This window comes from Poecilia mexicana, unplaced genomic scaffold, assembly GCF_051168715.1.
Source record: "Poecilia mexicana isolate PSO_F unplaced genomic scaffold, ASM5116871v1 scaffold_10, whole genome shotgun sequence".
NCBI classification, from domain to species: domain Eukaryota; kingdom Metazoa; phylum Chordata; class Actinopteri; order Cyprinodontiformes; family Poeciliidae; genus Poecilia; species Poecilia mexicana.
In genome coordinates this window covers 19,581,859-19,602,301 of record NW_028263379.1, presented here as the reverse complement: position 1 = coordinate 19,602,301, position 20,443 = coordinate 19,581,859, and the positions used below count along the sequence as shown (strand labels likewise).

The window sequence follows — 20,443 nt, the reverse complement described above, 5'->3', positions numbered from 1 at the left end:
ACCTGAATAATATTTGTAATTTTTTTTCATATTGTAAATTAAATTAAAATTAAAATATATCACTTTGCTGTTTCTTTGCTATCTTATCATGCATCAAAAATGAGGTAGATGTGTCTTTAACAGTGTTACTCTGATTGGAAATCAGAGGTGGATGCTGCGAACCAATAGAATTCATCATAGTAAAAAGAGATCTAGTCCCTCCCCCCTGCAGCTTCAGCCGCCACAATGCTCAGAGAGGGAGAACAGTCAGCAAATAATTCATATTTTAGGAGCTCAGCATCATGTCTTTATTTAATGTTTGACCAGAAATAGCTATTATTCTAACTGGATATGTTGCGCTCGCCGGATATCAATTTTCCCTCTCTGATCTGCGCTTATATGGGATGGAAACGGGTTCGTTTGTAGAATGAGGATGACAAAGAGGAAAGAACACCGAGACTGGAGATGGCAGGCGCTTTGGTGGCATCATTTCTTTCTTCTATGGAATACAATACATGGACAAACTCGTTACAGCATACAAGAGGAGCTGAAACGGGGATCTGTGGTTGGAAATCTTGCAAAAGATCTGGGTTTGGGATTATCGGACATTTTTGAGCGTAAACTACGTGTCCCCTCGGAGGCTGGTGGGCAGCATTTCAGCGTGGATGTGGGGAAGGGCGAGTTGGTGGTGAATGACAGAATAGACAGAGAGGCTTTATGTGGACAAAGCGCCAGCTGCATATTGCCTCTGCAGGTTGTAATCGAGGATCCGCTACAGTTGCATCGAATTGAAGTTGAAATTAGAGATATTAATGACAATTCTCCAATTTTCCTTTCAAACGAGATTTCTTTATATATAGCCGAATCGGCGGCTGTTGGTACGCGCTTTCCTTTAGAGAGCGCAGGGGACCCTGATGTTGGGAGCAATTCACTTAAATCTTATACACTCAGTAAAAACGACTGCTTCTCCCTGAAGATAAAAGAAATCGAGGGTGGCAAGGCTGCCCCGGAGCTCTATTTGGAGAAAACTCTTGACCGAGAGAAAATGTCTGTTCACAAAATATTGCTGACAGCGTTAGACGGAGGAAATCCTGTGCGGTCTGGAACTACACAAATAACTATAAATGTTCTTGATATTAATGATAATTTTCCGGTGTTTGAGAAAAACTTGTACAAAATATCTTTGGGTGAAAAAAGTTTGAAAGGAATAGTTATTATTAAACCCAAAGCGACAGATGCAGACGAAGGCTCAAACGGTGAAGTTGAATTTTCATTTGGGCCTCGCACACCGCCTTCTGTGCTGTCAGCCTTTGATATTCACCCTTTAACAGGTGAAATAACTCTGAAAGGGGATTTAGACTATGAGACAGTTAAGTCATATGACATTGATGTCATCGCAAAGGACAAAGGCAGTCCTCAAATGGAAGGCCACTGCCGTGTCCAGGTAGACATCACTGATTTTAATGATAACGCCCCAGAAATTGTTTTTACTTCTCAGCCTAAACCTGTGCGCGAAGACGCGCCAAGCGGCACTGTGGTTGCTTTGATAAGTGCAAAAGACCTTGACTCCGGCGATAACGGTAAAGTAACTCTACATCTCGCCAAAGGTCCCCCTTTTAATCTGAAGCCTTCATTTTCTAATAATTATGCGCTGGTTACCAGCGGTAATTTAGACAGAGAGAGGGCATCTGATTATAATATTGAGATAACCGCCACTGATTCAGGTACTCCACAAATGTCCAGCACGAAAACTATTCATGTCAGCATCACTGATGTAAATGACAACCCTCCTAGTTTTTCTCAGTCGTCCTATAATGTGTATTTAAAAGAAAACGGATTACCGGGATCTATACTTTATTCAGTATCAGCATCTGATCAGGATTCTGGTGAAAACGCAAAGATCTCTTACTCCATACTGGACTCGAAAGTGCAGGACGTCTCCGTCTCGTCTTATGTTTACATTAACTCAGATAACGGGAGCATCTACAGCATGCACTCGTTTGACTACGAGAAGCTGAAAGTGTTTCAGATTCAGGTTCAGGCAAAGGACCAGGGCTCTCCCTCTCTCAGCAGCAACGCCACTGTCCATGTTTTCATCCTGGACCAGAACGATAATACCCCCGCTGTTATTTACCCCTCCTCTGCTGCCCTCGGCTCCCTCTCCCATCAGAGGATGCCCCGCTCCGCTAAAGCGGGTCACCTGGTTACCAAGGTAACGGCCGTGGACGCTGACTCGGGCCATAATGCCTGGATCTCGTACAGACTAGCGGAGGCCACAGACGCCTCTCTGTTCACAGTCAATCAGTACACAGGAGAGGTGAGGACTAAACGCGCTGTGTACGAGCAGGACGACTCCTCACAGAGGCTGCTGATAGAGATCAAGGACGACGGGCAACCGGTTCAGTCCGCCACAGCCACGGTGTCCATCTTACTGGAGGACGGTCTCCATGAACCCATTTTAGACCTCCGACACAAAATGTCCGAGCCCAGCAAGAAAACCGGCAGAATCACCCTTTATTTGATTCTGTCTCTGGCCTCAGTGTCCGTGCTGTCTCTGGTGACTTTTCTCATTCTGGCGGTGAAATGCATCAGGGGCAGCAGAAGCAGCGGGAGCTGCTGCATGAGAAGGAGCGACTGTGATGATTACAAGAACCCCAACAGAAACCTGCAGATTCAGCTCAACACTGATGGACCTATAAAATACGTGGAGGTCCTGGGAGGAGACATGATGTCTCAGAGTCAGTCGTTCAGGTCCTGCATGTCTCCGATGTCAGAGTACAGTGATTTCACATTGATCAAACCCAGCAGCACCACAGACTTTAAAGAAGTCATCAGTGTTCTGGACGCGTCTTTACCCGACAGCACCTGGACCTTTGAGAGCCAGCAGGTGAGCTAAGCGAACAGCAACTATAGTGTTAACACATTCGTTTACTGGCTCGCTTCTGGTTAATTTTTATATTCATTCTGTTCGTTGGTGCTTATTTTGAGGTCATGCGTTATGGATTTTACTTTGCGTTCTGTTTAGTTTATTTTTGAGAAGATGGCTTGAACTGAAAAATAGGTTAAAAACATTTTACTAAGAGTGATAATAAACCCCACCACAAATAAATAAAAAAGGATTAACACCACACCCAATATGTTTTTTCTAATGACATCTTTTAGAGCAAATGTATTTTAAAAAGTGATTCTTGAGAATAGGGACAAAATGGGTTTTAATTTTCCCATATTTTTTTTTAATTATTTCTCAACCTTATGTATGCAAATATGACAAATAATGTTTAGAAAATATGAAGATGCTAAGGTACAGGCTCCCAGTTGCGAATTTTTTTTAAAAAAAATTACATTTTTAATCGACCTGACCCAAAACTTTGTCATCACCATCTGACAAAAATAAATCTAAAATGATTTTTAAAATACTCCATTAGTGATATTTTTACTCAATTTACAGACAAATGCTTCTCAAGAAATAAAATAAATATTATTTAAAACAAAAAACAAGAAAAAGTCCATCTGATGGAGTTGACAGTGCATGACGGAGTTGACACAGAACTGAAGGTGGTGACAAACTAGTGAGTAAAATGAAAAACTTGGTACATGTGAAGTAATGCAATTCATGTAAAATACATTAAAATGAATTAGTTGCACAATTTAGTGAGATTTGACAACAATTTCACTGAAAGAGTCAGAAAAACTCTGACGGAGTTGACGAAATGCCAAACTACCTCAATTTATATGATGTTATTCTGAAGGAGGCCATATTGTAGCTCGTCGGGTCCATGAAATCTTTACATTATACCAAAATTAAGCTTTTATTTCGCAAAATTTCATCAAAGTTTTGTAAATTGTCAGTTATGGAGTTGACACATCATGGTTGTGACAAACAACTTAGGAATAAATCAGAAGAAAAAACTAAAGAATAACTTAAGCTAACCGGAGCTAACTAGCCCTCCTAGCAAAGGAAGAGAAAAGACAACGTCATGGGGTCCTCAGAAGTTCTGGTGCCCCCCAATAATGCCTGATTTTTTTACATTCTTTTCATTTCTGACGGTGTTGACAAAAACTAAGGACAAATTTCAGTGGAGTTGGAAAATATCTAAAAATTATTTTTAATTCAATTTAACGATACTTTTATAATTATTTATATGACTACTTATACTTAATTGTCATAATATATAATTTTAGTATTTCTTTAATTGTTTTAAACTATAAGAATGTATTGAGTTCTTCTCCTGGACAAGGGCTTTTACAGGCATCATCCACCGACTACAATGTTTAAAATAAAAAAATATTCAGCAAAAAAATATATATATATACATTGTTGTGCTCACATGACCCAGGTTAGTTTAGTTAGATATTTGAAAAAAATATATTTTGTGTATATTTTATTCAAATTTCATGCTTTATCCATAGGACCTGTTTTGTCCCTATTCTCAAGAATCACTCATTGTTGGTTCGTCTTTTTTCATATTCATAGTTCTGTCTTGATCTAATTTTTAATGCATTAATCCAACTTGGATTAATGCATTATATTTTAGATTCTCTCTCTTTTTTCCTTAAAGTAATCAAATTCTATGAGATACAATTGCTAAATACTGTTTACATAATTAGTACTTTTCTTTTCAGTTGTCAGTCTCACAAACTTAAACTGGCTTTTTAAAATTATAATTTTAAGAATGAGCATTACTGCTTTTTTATGTATATGAATGAATGAAGTCCAGATAAAAAGTAAAGTTGTTGAAGTCAAAGTTTTTTTTGAAAACTACGCCCCCATGCGGAAGTAGAGCACACAGGTCTCTGTGTTATTTGTTTCACATTAGTTTGACGGTGCGGAGACAAATCTGACAGGAGGTAAATTGTCTTTCATTTACTTAAACGCCCATTGTTGTGCAAAGTGTACTTTTTCATATCCTTGCTGCTTGTTTATTTCTGTTCCATCTGTCCTTTCAAAACTTCTTAAAACTTTAAAGGTTTGTTGTTGTTGTTTTTCTCGCCTGTGAGAGAGAGAAGTCAGTGAAAAGTTTGGTGTGGGTGTTGGAAGTGTGACAGCGCTGCTCCAGCTTTGTCTTCCAATCAGAGGACAGGCTTCTGTGGTCTCTCCCCGCCCATGGAGAGAGTGAGGCGGAGGAGACAGAGCAGAGGTTTAGTGGAGCCAGGGGCAACTTTGAGTTTTCTCCGTGATTTTATTTTTTTCTCTCTCTCTCTTTAATGTCGGCCGCCATGACCATATCAAAGCTTTCCATCGCTTTGCTTTTAGAGTGGAAATGTTTACATCGAGCCGTGTAGGCTCGTTTTAACACTTAGTTATGGATACGTGACGGCGAAAGAAGTTAGAAACTTTCCCGATCCTGGGAGCGCAGCACAATGGACTGCAGGCAGAGGAAGCGCTCCGGAGGAGGGACGCTGTGGAGGATTTACCTCTATCTAGCCTGCGTGTGCTCAGCGTCCGCTGAGCTCAGATATTCCGTATTGGAGGAACTAGATCCAGGCTCCGTGGTTGGAAACATCGCGAAAGATCTGAGCCATACGGCTCAGAGAATCGTCCAGAGGAAGTTACGGGTGGTCTCCGAGTCAGCGGTGGAGTATTTCGAGGTGAAGCAGGCAACTGGTGATTTAATTATTAAACAAAAAATTGACAGGGAACAACTGTGCGAACTGAGTTCAACGTGTTCACAACAAATACAAATTATGCTGGAGGACCCGCTGGAGATTCATCGCGTCATGGTGGACATCCTGGATGTGAACGATAACGCGCCGCAATTTTCAACCAGCAACATTTCTCTGGAGGTGTCGGAGGCGGCCGCGCCGGGCACGCGGTTCCGCTTGGAAAGCGCGCACGATCCAGACGTGGGCACCAACTCCTTACGCACTTACCATGTGGCCACAAATGACTTTTTTACACTGAACGTGCAGACTAAGAGTGACGGCAGCAAGTTTCCAGAACTTGTTGTGGATAAACCTCTGGACAGAGAGAAGCAGGCCTCATTTCGCCTGTTGCTCACTGCCGTGGATGGGGGTCAGCCGGAGAAGTCTGGCTCGACTCTTTTGCTCATTAAAATTCTGGATGTAAATGACAACGCTCCGGTTTTTGCCGAGACAGTGACGAAGGTGACGCTGTCGGAAAACGTCGCACAGGGCACTTTAGTTACGAAATTAAATGCGACTGACGCTGATTCTGGCAGCAACGGTGAAATATCATTCCTGTTTAGTAAATACACACCAGAACGTGTTCTCCAGCTTTTCACTGTGGACTCTAAGAGCGGGGAGATCCGTGTGAAGGGGGATGTAGACTACGAGAAGGCCGCATCTTATCACGTCACAGTGCAGGCCAGAGATGGGGGATACCCTGCCATGGAGGGTTCCTGTAACGTCATAGTGGACATCATCGACGTGAATGACAACGCCCCAGAGGTGACACTGATGTCACCGATCAGCTCCATCAGAGAAGACTCGCCTCCAGAGAAAGTGATTGCTGTCATAAATGCTAAAGACCTGGACTCTGGAGACAATGGGAAGGTTATATTAACCATCCCACCAGGTTTGCCATTTAAACTTATTTTAGCCTTTGATGGCCATTATAGTTTGAAAACTGCTGGCAGCCTGGACCGAGAAACCATCCCAGAGTACGCAGTGGTTATCAAGGCAACCGATGCTGGTTCCCCACCACTCTCATCTCAGAAAACCTTTGTAGTGAAGCTCTTGGATGTAAATGACAATGCTCCGTCTTTCTCCCAGCCTTCATACTCTGTGGACATCCCTGAGAACAATTCCCCCAGCTCCCCGATTGCTGCTGTTTCTGCCACGGACTCCGATCTGGGTGAGAATGCTCGGATCTCCTATGCCATCCTTCCCAGCATGGTCCAGGACTCACCCATCTCATCTTATGTGTACATTAACCCAGAAACCGGCCAAATATACAGCATGCGCTCCCTTGACCATGAGAAGCTCAATGCTTTCCGCATTCAGGTGCAGGCCCGGGACGCAGGGGACCCCCCACGGGCAACAAATGTCACTGTACATGTCTTTGTTGTGGATGTGAATGACAACTCACCAGTGATTGTTCATCCCTCCTACCCAAAAGACAAAAGACTGCAGCTCACTGTGCCCCCATCTGCCGGCCCCGGCCACGTCATAAATAAACTGGTGGCGGTGGATGCAGACAGTGGGCACAATGCGTGGTTGTTTTACTCAATCGCTCCTGGACCAAATGTTGGCATGTTCCGTATCGGGGCCCACACCGGGGAGCTCCGCACAGCCCGCAAATGGGCCGAAGAGGAAGAGGGCTCTACTTATGACATAACAGTCATCATCCAGGACAACGGTGACCCACCAAGGTCCAGCTCGGTGAACATCACCGTAACTGTGGATGAGAAAGCCACAGCCATCGACGTTCCAGTGAACACTCGCCACAACCACTTCTACCACCACAATGGAATGTCTAACATCACTTTATATCTTATAATCTCTCTCGCATGTGTGTCGGGTGTAGCTTTCATCACATTCGTGGTTCTCATGGTGCGCTGCCTAAGACACCGTGACTCAGGACTGGGAGACTCTGAATGCTGCTGCTATGGCCGCCACAGGTCCAGCCGCTACCATCAGAGGCCCGGCAAAGACCTGCACCTGCAGCTCAACACTGATGGACCCATACGATATATGGAGGTGGTGGGAGGGCCCCAGGAGCCACACACACGCACCTATCGACCGTGCTACTCCACTATATCTAGTCGAAGCGACTTTGTATTTATGAAGACACCCATGCTGAGTCATAACAACACGCTCAACATGACGCTCAGCAGGAAGAACCTCATGAACTCAGCCATTGAGGTGAGAGGAAGCCATCCACAGTTGGGATGAGAGCATTACTGAGTTTTATTGTAGATCGTTCCATTTTAAATGTCTTTGAAACATTCCCAAAAGCAATTTTCATTTAGTTTGTTAATTCTGAATTATGACAGCATAGCAAAATGTGTCTTTGCTGGATTTTATGTGTGTCACTTTAGTTTATGAAGATTATTTTCTTCATATTATGAGAGGATTTTTTTGAGGTTCCCCTAATCTACACGGCTAATTCGTTTGAAGTAGAGTTGTTAACTTTTTAAAAAAATCTAATTTAAGACTTACAAACTACTATCACTGGCTTCAAGCTATTTAAATAACATAGAGCTTTCTGCATAGACAAAAAGGAGAAAGATAAAGACAAATGAAGATGAAGGAAGCTAGTTCAGCAAACAGTCAAATAGAAAAGTAAAGGGGAAAACATTAGTGCTTCTAACAGATGGGAGGAGAAGGAGACATCCAGATGAAATGGGTCCTGTAGAGTCCATTCAGTGGAGTGGAGACAGAGAGGAACAGGATGACAGAAGGAGGGATGGTGGGGGTGAAGAGGAAAATGGCCAGATAGGTGGAAGTATAGGCCAAAGAATAAAGCAGTCACTGAAAAACAGGAATTTGCGGGGTCATCGGCCCGACCCTGACTTCCTGTTGTCCTCTGAACTTCTGGTGATTGGTTCCAGGAATCGGCAGCACATGTGAAGCGGATCTTGCTCTGTCTGTCCCGTACAGTCATTACTGTTGCTAGAGCTTTTTTTTTTTTGTTTGTTTAAAAAAAAACCTTTTTAACATTTCTTTCTCCTGCTTGCATGTATAATACTCTTCTTTTTCATGCAAGTTTGTTGAGACTAATCTGAGTTGTGTTGTACCCGAGGTCAGGAGGACGCCATCTGTCTCCCTGCTCTAGTGACACGTGTGGAATGAGGACAGCAGTGGAAAAAAAGAGAGGAAGGGACAGAAAACTGAAAAGGAAGCTTGGCTTTACGCACGTGTGCCACAGTGACAGAAGGCGTAGGCTTTAATGGCTTTAGAGCAGTCGCCCTCACTAGGGGTGTTTATGTGCACGAGACTGCGCGTACAAAGCTTCAATGACAAGTAGTCCTGTGGTCATGTGTAATTTTAGCAGGACCCTGGGGGCCGTAGTGCCTTCCCACTGCTCCTCTTTGTGTCCTTTATTAATCCACAGTGTGTTGTCTTGTTTTGGCACAGTTTGTTTAATAATGTGTGAGTTTTAAGGGGTCAGAGGCCTTTGTTAATATTGACTAATGTTGTATGTTTGGTTCACATGAGGCTGCTTTAGTTAATTTTCTACAGTTTAGTTTACACATCTTTCTCACAACCTAAACTTTCTCATGGCTGAGTGTTACTGTTTTTCAGTTTAATTGAAAAACAATTAAGAGTCAACCAAGATCATTTCCAAACTTAGATTCCAAACTTAGACTTAGATTAAAACTTTTTTTATCCACCGTTTATATATATATATATATATATATATATATATATATATATATATATATGATTATGTTTGCATTTGGTAAACATAATCACAAACCCCAACATGTGTCTTATAGATGTCACATTTATGTTGTGCTTGCACCAACACAACTGCTTCACGTCTAGAATCTGAGTGTGTTGCACATGCATACGTTTCTCTTGCCAGATGTCGGAAAAAAATGGATTGCTCTGTTTGTGTCGGAACATATAAACAGAACAACTTGCTAGAGAAGTTGTTAGCCTGTATGTAGGATTATTGTGCATGGTTCACACTCACATGCTCACCAACTCGCTGGACGGCATTCAGGTGTGTCTTGTCCTCACGCGTTTAACTTAAACCCACTGCTAAATCCGGCTCTACACATGGTAGTCCTCAAATGGCATTAAGGTGTAACACGGTCAGGGTGTAATTAACCTAAAGATGCCTCAGAGCTCTTTGACTCAAGTGAAAGATGTACAGAAAAAGACTGATGGCTTCAAGGTTAGCGTGATTGTCTGTTAAGTGAGAATCTCGGTCTACAGAGCTCCATCAGTCTTGCTCCGAACTGAGTGCTTGTGTCCTATTTGTCTAACCTTTATATGCAGACCTTTATGCAAATTAATGTGTTTTTCTTTTAGACTAGATAAGAAGTCCATTTCACAGATAATCCTTTGAAGCCTTGAAATCTGCGCTGCCGAACAGATAGCTTGTTAAAAAAAAAAATAGTGCAACTAATAAAAGTTTACAAGTTACCAATGGAAACATACTGAAATAATCTTTTATGTGCCAAATAGAAATGCATTGTTTTGAATTTTGCACACCTACATGCAAAAACACAGAAAAGCATAATGTACGGAGAGATGTAAAGTTGCAACAGAGTGTCGTATCCCAGTAGGGTATACATTTGGTATGATCAAAGCTAAAAACTGACAAATATTTTTTTTTGAATGAGCGTGCTTTCTGTCCCGCTGGTCTGTGCTCATCTTTTACTCTTCCTACAACTCAGACTCTCACACCCACGCGTATTTGCACATTTTTTGAGTTTGTTTTTAGCTTCTTAGGATGGACTCAAGCAATTATTAATATTACAGATGGAATATCTATAGATATTCCATCTGTAATATTAATAATTGCTTGATGATAGTGCCACATAAGTCCTTATTTCTGCACCTTTACCAATTTTACCATTCCTCGAAATCATTTCAAAAGAAAGCTGAAATGAACTTGGTTCACTTTATTCTATGTGCATTTCAAGGCACTTTTTAATTGAATGACCATTGATTCCATGACTTGTTTTCTATTCACTTGCACATTTATTTACCGTTATCCTCTTCTTGGTCATGATGTTCCAAAGTTTTATCTTGTTTCCCTTCTGTGTAGGAATGTTTGGCTGGATTCCGTGTTTGTTTGTTTTTCCCCTGCTCCCTTGCATCTTTCCATTATTCCCTCGGGTAGGACAGTTCTTTTAATAATGCAGCACATTGGGCTGCTGGACTCTCTCTCTCTCCCGGGGGCTCTCGTGTCGATTAGGCGGCAGAGTCTGGAGCTAAGCCAGGGTTTTTTTATTCACCGCATCACTGCACAATAAGAGAGGGAGAGTGCAGGAGAGATGGGAAAGACATGGCGACACGGGTAGAGATGGACAGGAGTGCAGTGGGCTTGAATTTATTAATAAAGAATAGCAAGGATGTATAGAGAGAGGCCTTTGTCCAGGATTAGTTAGGAACATGGACTGTTTTGATTTCAGAACACAAACTAAATGAATGTCCAAGGACTTCCTGTGTCCTTTAACATCAACTAATCATTTTGTGAGAACTTAGCTATCTAGCCATCATGTTTTATATTCTGGCTGCGTCAATGCTTTTTCGAGTTTTACATCTCTTTGTTTTTGGTTCACTGATCATGTGCATTTCTCCTTGAACTACCTGTGTACTCCTAGTCTGTATGAACCTTGCACTGCAGTGTAAATGTACTCCTGTGAACAGCATGGCCGCCTGAACGTCAACACATTTGTAGCCATCTGTAGCTCTTTGTTGAGCCTCATGTTTTCTGAATCACACAAAAGGGAACTCTTCCACAAACACACACACACATTTTATTACATGCAGATGTCTCAGTTACAAAGCACACACACACAGACAAACCTGAGAGACACTTTTGCCGTTCCTGCAATGAAACATCCATTTCATGTTGCAACTTCTCTTCTCTCTGCAGCAAAAGCCCCCCACCAACGACTGGCGCTTCACACAAGGACAGAGACCTGGACCTAGTGGGTAAGTTAACTGAGACACACACACACACAGCTAAAGTGTTATTAATATCAGCCCCAGCGTTGTTGTTCAACATGAAGGTAAAAGAATGAAATCGGATGAGGAAAGTCGCCTGCCGGGGGGGTCGATTTTGAAGTCATGACGGCGTGAACGTCTTAGTCTGATTTGGAGCGGCACGTTGGCATCGACTTTGGTCAAATTCCCACTGAAAGATTCTGCTAGATGTCTCCAGACTCCTGAATGAGAATCTCTGCTTGTTTCCAGGCTGCCTTATAAAATGGCTGCCACAGCTTGCACTCCCCTCCCCCTCCCCTGCTGAGTCTCTCCTCCCTGCTCTCCCCGAGCCTATGCGCCATCACTCAGTACTGCTGATGAGCGACACTGACCAGAGCTGGGGGAGTGGGGGTTGGATACCATGTTTATCCATTTTTCTCTATCTTCATTTTCCACCGACACAAAGCCAAATATAGCTTCTTTGTTTTTTTTTTCTAGTCTTCCTGTTAAAATGCAGCAGATCAGGTGTGAGATTTTTTTTTTATCCGTTTCAGATGTATAGTTTTTTTTTGTTGTTTTTAAGCGTGAGTTTTGATGTTGTGTGGGCTAAAACTGTTTTCCCAGCAGTGATTGCGCATAAGTTGAGTAACTCAAGTCATTTTCCTGAAACACACCAGCTGAGGCAAAACTTGTATAGCTAGAAAAGCACGAGACAGAAGAGTATATTAGATTTTGGCTGCACAGTCCCAAAGTTGACAAAAAAGTGAAAGAAATTTAAGGTTTATGCAACAGCACATTCTTTCAGAAATGTCCTTTTAAATTAACCCCAGCTTTCAACTAAATACACAGTGGTTCTTTCGGTTTGTATAACTTGTTGTGTTTTTAGTCCCCACATGCCGTACGGTACACACATACGATGGACGCCGAAGAATGGGACAAGGTACCAGCTTAGACTTAGACTCTGTGCGGTCGCTTTCTGTCCTTAGCAGCTGATCGGGGTTCAGCTAAACCCTCTAATTCATCAGTGGAAAAAAAGAATTGGATCCTCTCCTAAGGGCAGAGAGTGACTGAAAAAACTTTAGGTAGTGCACTGCAGTCGAGTGCTGTGCTGTGTGTAGTTGTACCTAACCCATAGCTTCTGATAGCCTCCCTGAAAGTTTGATGGGGTTTGTTGTTGATCGATGTGCAAATAGGCCACAATGCCTGCTGTGGCATAGAACCAGGACTGTGACATATTTCTGTGCAGTGTTTTTTTTGTTTTTTGTTTTTTTTTTCTGTAGATTTGCTGTGGCCTTGTATGTGTGCTATACATTTAGTCGTTCAAGTCCGAGAGCTCCTTTTCTCCTCTCCTTCTTTGCTGCCTTTGATGTGTGTCTGTGATGTTGTAGCCCAACACCACCACATGCAGCTTTTCTCTGTGATTTATGATGAAGTAGAGGATAATAAAAATGGATGTTTCATAGCATTGGAGAAGTCCTCTTCCAGAGGAAACAAAAACCTGCATTGAATCGCTACAGTCAAAGCACTAGTGCTGAAAAGGACGAGCTGGCCAGAGGAGGTAAAAACATGTCATGTAAAGGTTGCGGAGAGGGAAATTGATGGTCCTTTCTGGCCCACTTAGGATAATTCTCTTGGTCAGGAAGCGATAATCCCGACAACAGGAAATGCTCAACAAAACCACAGGATGCGATAAGTCTAACTAGATGTTAATTTAGCTTGAACCAAGCCTTCCTTTTTATCTCAAAATGTGTGAAGAGGCACAAAATGGTCTCCTTCACTGTGTTTTTAACTCCGTCTGTTTTTCATTGTCTGCCTGGCACAAGAGCTAGATGTTTCTCTCCGAGTCTCTCTGTCTCTGGCACCAAACTGAGAACCTCTTTTTTTGCTGTGCAAACTGGTAACCTGTTCTCCGAGAAGGCCTTCGTTTTTGTGTTGGAATTCCTTTTTTTATTATTATTATTATATTGTCCAATGCAATTTACTTTTTTTTTTAATATCCTGGAGAAGACTAATTTTTCTCAGCATTTAAGGTTTTTTCTTTTAGGTGGTTTAGAGAAGGAAAAACTTGTTCCTGTGAACATCCCTTGTGTTTATCTCTCCAAGGTTTGAGGCACTTAAGATGATTTGAGGACTTTAGAAACAAGGCTTGTAATTCTTTAAATTTGTCAGCAATGGATGAAATAAAAAAAATTAGACCAACTACAACACTGCTTCAAATAGTCTAAAACACCTCAGCAGTTGCGGTACCGACCTCACCTCAGTTATCTTGATTTAATCTCTCATAACATCTTCATGCGAGCATAAAAAACCCCACAAAATTCAGACTGCGTGTATTTCAAACCATTTTTACAGGATCTTTTGCTCAGTTTGCCCATCCTCAATTTATATTTCCATTTCATATCCACATGTTGCTATTTTGTCTCTTTCCACATCCATTTTCATAACTGTAGACATGATTTTGTAAAAATGTACTTAAAGCTACTGTGCATCAATATACTATCTTTAATTGTAAGCACAAGTTGTCGCCCAACTCTTGTGTAATTTCACATAATTCTCAATTTCTCAAAAAATTATATTGCATCTTATTTTAATTGGCCTGATACCAAATTAGGGTATGAAATGATGATGGGGCAAAATGACCAAATGTAGTAATATCTGTGTATAGCTCAGGTTGTCTGATTGTGCTCAGAAACATGCTCCATGTAGCTTCCTAAGAATATATATGGATATCTCAGGTGCCTAAAGCCTTTTCAATGTGCTGTGTATACATTTCTGCTTTAGCTGTTTATTATGAACCCTTTTTTTAACACATAGTCCTCGGCTAAGTGAAAAGCCAAAACAAAAAAAAAATCAATGTTCCACATAGACTTATAGTTATTTTTGTTGCTAAAAAAGAAGTCCCTTTGCTGTCCTACTTCTAAAGCCGGGGTTATGCAAATTGTATGCAAATAACAGAACGTCATCTGCATAGAATTATATAAGGTATGCTACCTTTATAAAAAAAACAAAAAACAAATGGCAAACTTTGTTATTTAGCAGCAGTAGTCCAAGCAGGATTAAGAGCATTGGGATCTAGTTGTCAGTTGAGCGCATGTTGGTCTGCTGCACATGTGGGGAGAAGGTTGGTGAAGTGAATGTCTGCTTTCTCCTTTGTTCGCCTCACATGCAAATTGTAGACTGTAAATAAACCAGGCTTTGAAGACAAAGTTTGCCCAGATGGAAATGTTCAGCGCTCAATGGGCGCCACGTGTGTCACCATGTAGACTTGCTATTTCCTTCATTAAAAGAAGGAATCGTTAAATATTTAGCCGGATTTACTAGAGGGCTCAGTGCTCACTGGCATACCAGTGAGTGTGGCACCATGGATGCACCAACACACTGCTGGCTGCTGTGTGCACATATGCGTTTGCTCATGCCTCAACAACCGTTTGAGATCCGCCCTGTTCTGTAAACTATACATCCTTCTTGTTATTCTTGCTGAGTCCAACCATCAGCTGCTTTGCTTTTTACATTACAAAGCGCCAACTGTGAAGTCATTAAGCTAAACACACAAACTGCTGAGGATCGTCTACCTCTTACTTAGGTGTTCTCTGTTTTTTTGTTATTTTTCTTTTTACCTCTAGGGCAACTGGAGGACCCGAGGTAGCCATGGGAACTGGCCCCTGGCCCCAGCCCCCCACTGAAGCCGAGCAGCTTCAGGCACTGATGGCAGCAGCCAACGGTGAGTCCGACGCCTTGTCACCAGCTGTGTTTCCATTACAAACGTGCGCAAGTATTTTGTCGATATTCTGCCAATGTAAAAAAAAAACAAAAAAAAAAAAACACAATTTCGTAATTGCGGTGTTTCCGTTAAATAAGAAATTGAATTAAAATCACACGTGAATAAGCTTGTTCACGCGATAAGACGTTAAAAATCATGGCCGTGACTGATGTAAACAGCTACATGAGATATACTCATAACTCAGAAATTAGTTACGAGTCATCAGAGGAGATTGTTGGTGTCTTATACAGACGTTGGAGCGAAAAGCCCCTCATACAAGGGAGCGGCTACGTATGCTACGTTTTGGGGAAATTGTAGTCGGCAATTTTAAAATAGAAGTATGGATTTAACACACATCACGCTGTGAGAGCAAACAAACACAAAAGCAAACCATCATCCTCCAATTACTTCCTGTTGCCTTTCTTTGTCGATTTTGCCAGTCATCATCCGACTTGTTGATCACGTGACTCTTATGATGTGAAAAAAGTGTTTCCATTATAGTTTTGCGAAATACATCCACTCTGATAGCGCAGAAACTTTTGATCAAAAAAAAATTTTTTTTTTTTCAAAATTGTTCTAAGTTTCCGTGAAGCAGACTTATTTTCGTAATTTCAATTGGCACATTTCTATGGTTAATGGAAACGCAGCTTCTATCTTTCTCTTTTCTATCCCTTCCCTGCTAGCCTTTTTGTCTCTTCGTGTGCACATGGATGCGTGGGAAGTGCTTGTTTGTGAGCCTTCCTGTTTGCTCGGACAGCGTCCAGCCAGACTCATTCATTGATAAAGCCCTCTCTGTCCACACTGGAAAAAATTCCACTTTGAGGTCGTGTGGTAATAAGTACCCAAAGTCAGAGAGCGGACATGAGTACCTGTAGTTGTTTTCCTTTCTGCAGTACAGTGTTGAATTTAAAAACACAACCAAGGTGTGTTTCTACTGTACACATCCGTAAAGTGTTGTAACGTAAGCAGCGCTCCAGGGGCACCTATGAACTATTATCATTCCATTTCTTGTTCCTGTTGTACATAGTGACTCATGTAGTGAGTCATTATCGACCTGGCAAGTATTTGATACCTCATGGAAAATATTGATCATATTTGCAGAAAGCAGAGTAAGAAAACCAATCAGGAAACAAACTAAAGTCATTGTTTCCAGTGTTATTTTAACAAATCATATTTCCTTCCCTTGAAAAACTCACACTCCAATCTTGGACATCACAGAAGGATGTGTGGATTTTATTTTCCCACTGGAAGGAAAAGCCAAGCTGAAGGAGAAAAAGTCTGATTAGATGAGTATCAGCACAAGATTGAACTGTTACAACGATCAGGGAGGAAAGGGTAAACAGCGACTGTAGATAAACACTGAAGGTCATTTTCCTTAACTGTATTGTTCTATGCATTGACTGGAGCCAATTTTGTTTTCAGCTTTAATCTTGCTCTTTGAAAAGGATTTTTACTAATAATCAGAGAGTTTTTATTATTTTTTGTCTGCATATGTGTGTTTATATGGTGTAAGAGGAGCTTCAGGATGGGGGGGAGGGAGCATTTGTGTTTCTGGCTCTGCAATGCAGGGGCTCTGGGAGAATTATGAGCAGAGCAGCTACGTCATGCAGCTGAGGACACAGAGCATGCCCAGTGCAGACCCATTAACACAAACAAGCATGCTTCTGCTCTTGTTGCACCGTTTCTCCTTTTATTCAGCGATCAGCTTTTACTTCCATTCACATCACATTCATTTAGCTTCGGTATTGCTCTTTTTTTCTGCCATGTTTTTTTTTTTTTTTATCTCACTGCTTCTTTTAACACTGCCGCCGTAAAAATTTCCAGCACTTTTAACACGTTCCACCCTTCTTCTTCTCCTCTTCTTCCTCCTCCTCCTCTGTCTTTGCCCCCCCCCCCCCGTCATCCCCCAAAACTCTCGTCTCTGTTCTCCCCAGAAGTAAGTGAGGCGACGGCCACCCTCGGGCCCGGCACCATGGGCTTGAGCACCCGCTACAGCCCCCAGTTCACCCTGCAGCACGTCCCCGACTACCGCCAGAACGTGTACATCCCCGGGAGCACGGCCACCCTCACCTCCAACCCTCAGCAGCAGCAGGCCACGGCCCAGCAGGCCACGCAGCAGGCGCTGCCTCCGCCTCAGGCCTCGGCACAGGCTGAGCCTCCGAAGGCCGCCCAGACCCCCGCCTCCAAGAAGAAGTCCACCAAGAAGGAGAAGAAGTAGATGCCGGCAGAGAGGAGGCGGAGGCGTGATGAAGTGATGAGAAACCCAACCCCCCACACCCCACCATTAGGTATCTGCTGTCACATGGACGCTGTTGGTGGTTCTTTGAAGATTTTCTCCAAGAATCCAAATGTGCTGGAGGTTTTAGTGTTACTAACCCATGTTGTGCTTGAAGGTCTAGTATTGTTCATGTAATCTTTGTGGGTAGATATTTTTTGGATGGGTATGGGGGGTTGCTGTTGTTGTTTTTCCCCCCCATTATTTTCTTTAAATGAAAAAAAAAAAAATTAATGGACAAAGAGATTCAGTGTAAAAAAAACCTTGCTGGAATGACAAGGCTACACACAGCGATGTATTCAGAGATGAAAAGTTAATGTCTTTCATGTTGGATTTATTGTGCACTTTCCGAAAGCGGAAAGCCGGCTATTGTAAAGTTCGCTAGTTGCCATTCATTATATTCCTCCGTAGGGTCAGCCGCAAAGCATAAGGCTGCTGTTTGACAGGTGTTACAGACTCTTCTGCATGCTCATTAAGGTTCAAACCACATATGCTAGTTTAGAGTTGCAAACTATGCATTGCAAAAGCAAAGAGGGGAACATTCTGAATCCTTGTTCCTCCCTCCAATCGCAGGTCAACGTAATGCACACGTAGTGTTTACTTGACAGAAAACGAGAATAACTTTTGTAATCATAGTTTTAAGAAAAAGAAAAAAAAAAAGATATAAGAATTTAATCTTCTGATATTTTTTATGATCTGAGCATGCACCCACTGTTGAAGGGAGGGGTTGGCAGAGGACTGTGGTGAAAGCATGTGGCGTGTACTCAGATTTATCCTGGTTACCTGTATAAAACCTCAGGACGAGTACAGACATGTCCCGCTGCTCTCCCCCGCCTCCCACCCCTTCTTGCACCCAGCTAGTGTCCTTTCCCTCACCCCCCAATTTGAGCCAAACTATGAGAAATGCACTGTTCGTATGCTGAAGAAGAGACTGAGTTGGGGTTGTAATCACTTCAATCTTTAGGGAAACATGTAGATGTGGTAAACTTAAGTGCTTAGGAGTTTCTAGACACTTTGTAAGCCTCTAGGGCCTCGACAGAGTTTCTCCTTCACTTTCTTGAGGTGCTGAAAAGAAATTTATTGATGTGTTTCCTTTCCTTTTTTTTTTTTTTTCTTTTGGGAGATATTGATTCAATAGCATAAAAGGGGTTTTGTTTTAAGATACATTGCCATACATCTGTCTGTCAGGATAAAACTGCATGGAAAAGAGGGCAGCTCGCAGGCTGGGTCAAAGGGGAGAGAAAGGGGATTGGTGAGAGCTAAACCGACTGAGGTGGGGTACAACCTGCAACCTTTGGCTCTACCCACTGAATGTACAGAGGAACCAATGCTGGCCTGCCTGCCCCTTTTTTTTTTTTTTTTTTTTTTCAAATTTTCCTCCAATGCACTGACCCTGATAGAGGTCAACAGAGCCAAGCACAGTCAGACCTGTTGGTGAGGAGACGGCCCCTTTGGGGCATCTTCTCCGCATTTGAAATCGGTGGCAAACCCGACCCTCTCCGCCTCTCACCTGTCTGCGTCCGCTCCCCTGCCCCTCGCCCTGCGAGGCTCCTAACCCGCTGTAAATAAACACGAGTCCGGTTGATGGTATGAGCCAAGTATTTGTACAGCAGGGACCTTCTCCAACTGTTCCCTCTCAACAAGGCGCGGCTTACTACTGGAATGTGTTTGCATTTTGTTTTTCAAGAAAAATAAAAATCACAGCTTAAAAAAAAAACAAAAAAAAAACACAAATTTATCAACAATAATCAAAACGTTTGACATGTTCTTCAACAGTTTGTGTTGCAATGTAGTAACTGAGCACCATTGAAGCCAACTAACTCTTCAGTGTAAATAAATGACTTTTAAAGATAACTTTAGATGAGTAAAAAAAAAGAAAACAAAGTGACACACGTAGACTAGTTAACTTGTGGTATGTGTTGCGCATATTTTTGTGTTTATTTTTTCTCTTTACTACCCTTTATCACCCTGTAAAGAAATGAAACAAAGAAAAAAACAAAAAAAAATATGGAAGTCTTTCTATCCTTCTGTAACCTCTTAATGTTACTTTGCGGTGATTTTTTTCTCTTGTGCATTTGTGAAATAATGCCTCTCATTCTCTTTCTGTCCATATGAACAAATGATTATAAATATTATATATGTGTAAGTCCGTCCGCTGCTGAATTAATACTACTCTATCCTGCTGTATTATCTTTCTTATAAAACGCTTTGCCCTCTCCCCGACGCTACACCCCTGTGTTACTCTCTTATTTTTATGCTAATATTTATATTTCTGTTTTATTTTCTCTTGGACACTGACATTTCAAATAAAAGAAATCATTTGAAAAACCTTAAATGTACGTTGCTTGTTTCAATTCTGTTTACAGCAAATGCAGATTAACAAATTCGAAGTGGGCTTTGTTAATCCTACTGTGACGTTTAATAGCTTTAACATGAAACAGTGCAGGCAAGTCAATCTATAAATCTGTTTATTATGATTTTATGAAAGACAAGTGGAACAAAACCAAAATGAGAGGGTTTAACACAACTTAACCAAGCTTGTGTGAAACATTCACTTACTTACTAAAAACTAACAGCCTCTAATTGTTGAGGTGATTTTTAGGTTATTGTAAAAAGACTAAATATGAGCCACTAAATCCAAAAAGAAAACGTAGAAACACAGAAAGTGTCTGGATGTCTTATAATAGCTGTAATTTTGAAAGTGGACTGCTCTTGGATTGCCTTTTGGGCTTCTTAATGTTAATTTACCATTTTATTTTGTTGCTTTCACTCTGTGACCCAGAATGTCTCACATAAAGATAAATAATCATTTTTGGCTATCTTTAAGTGATGCCGTAGTGCTGTGGGCACCACCAAAGATT

The 20,443-nt window shown here is 41.8% G+C and overlaps 1 protein-coding gene across 7 annotated transcripts in view; it reads left to right on the top strand.

The window, feature by feature from the left end:
- The window catches only part of LOC106924627 (protocadherin gamma-C5-like), a 128,120-nt gene extending 108,203 nt beyond the window's left edge, over positions 1-19,917 (top strand). Inside the window, exons 1-5 of one of the 7 annotated variants that reach the window (XM_088009559.1) lie at positions 150-2,866; positions 11,498-11,556; positions 12,434-12,487; positions 15,171-15,268; positions 17,242-19,917. In XM_088009559.1, the coding sequence (XP_087865685.1) occupies positions 407-2,866; positions 11,498-11,556; positions 12,434-12,487; positions 15,171-15,268; positions 17,242-17,525 (2,955 nt within the window). In that variant the 5' untranslated portion in view covers positions 150-406 and the 3' untranslated portion in view covers positions 17,526-19,917. Of the gene's footprint in view, positions 1-149; positions 2,867-5,062; positions 7,804-11,497; positions 11,557-12,433; positions 12,488-15,170; positions 15,269-17,241 lie in introns of those variants that run through there. The other 6 variants (XM_014998435.2, XM_088009560.1, XM_088009561.1 and 3 more) reach the window with 6 other exon arrangements.
- Positions 19,918-20,443: the final 526 nt, after the last annotated feature.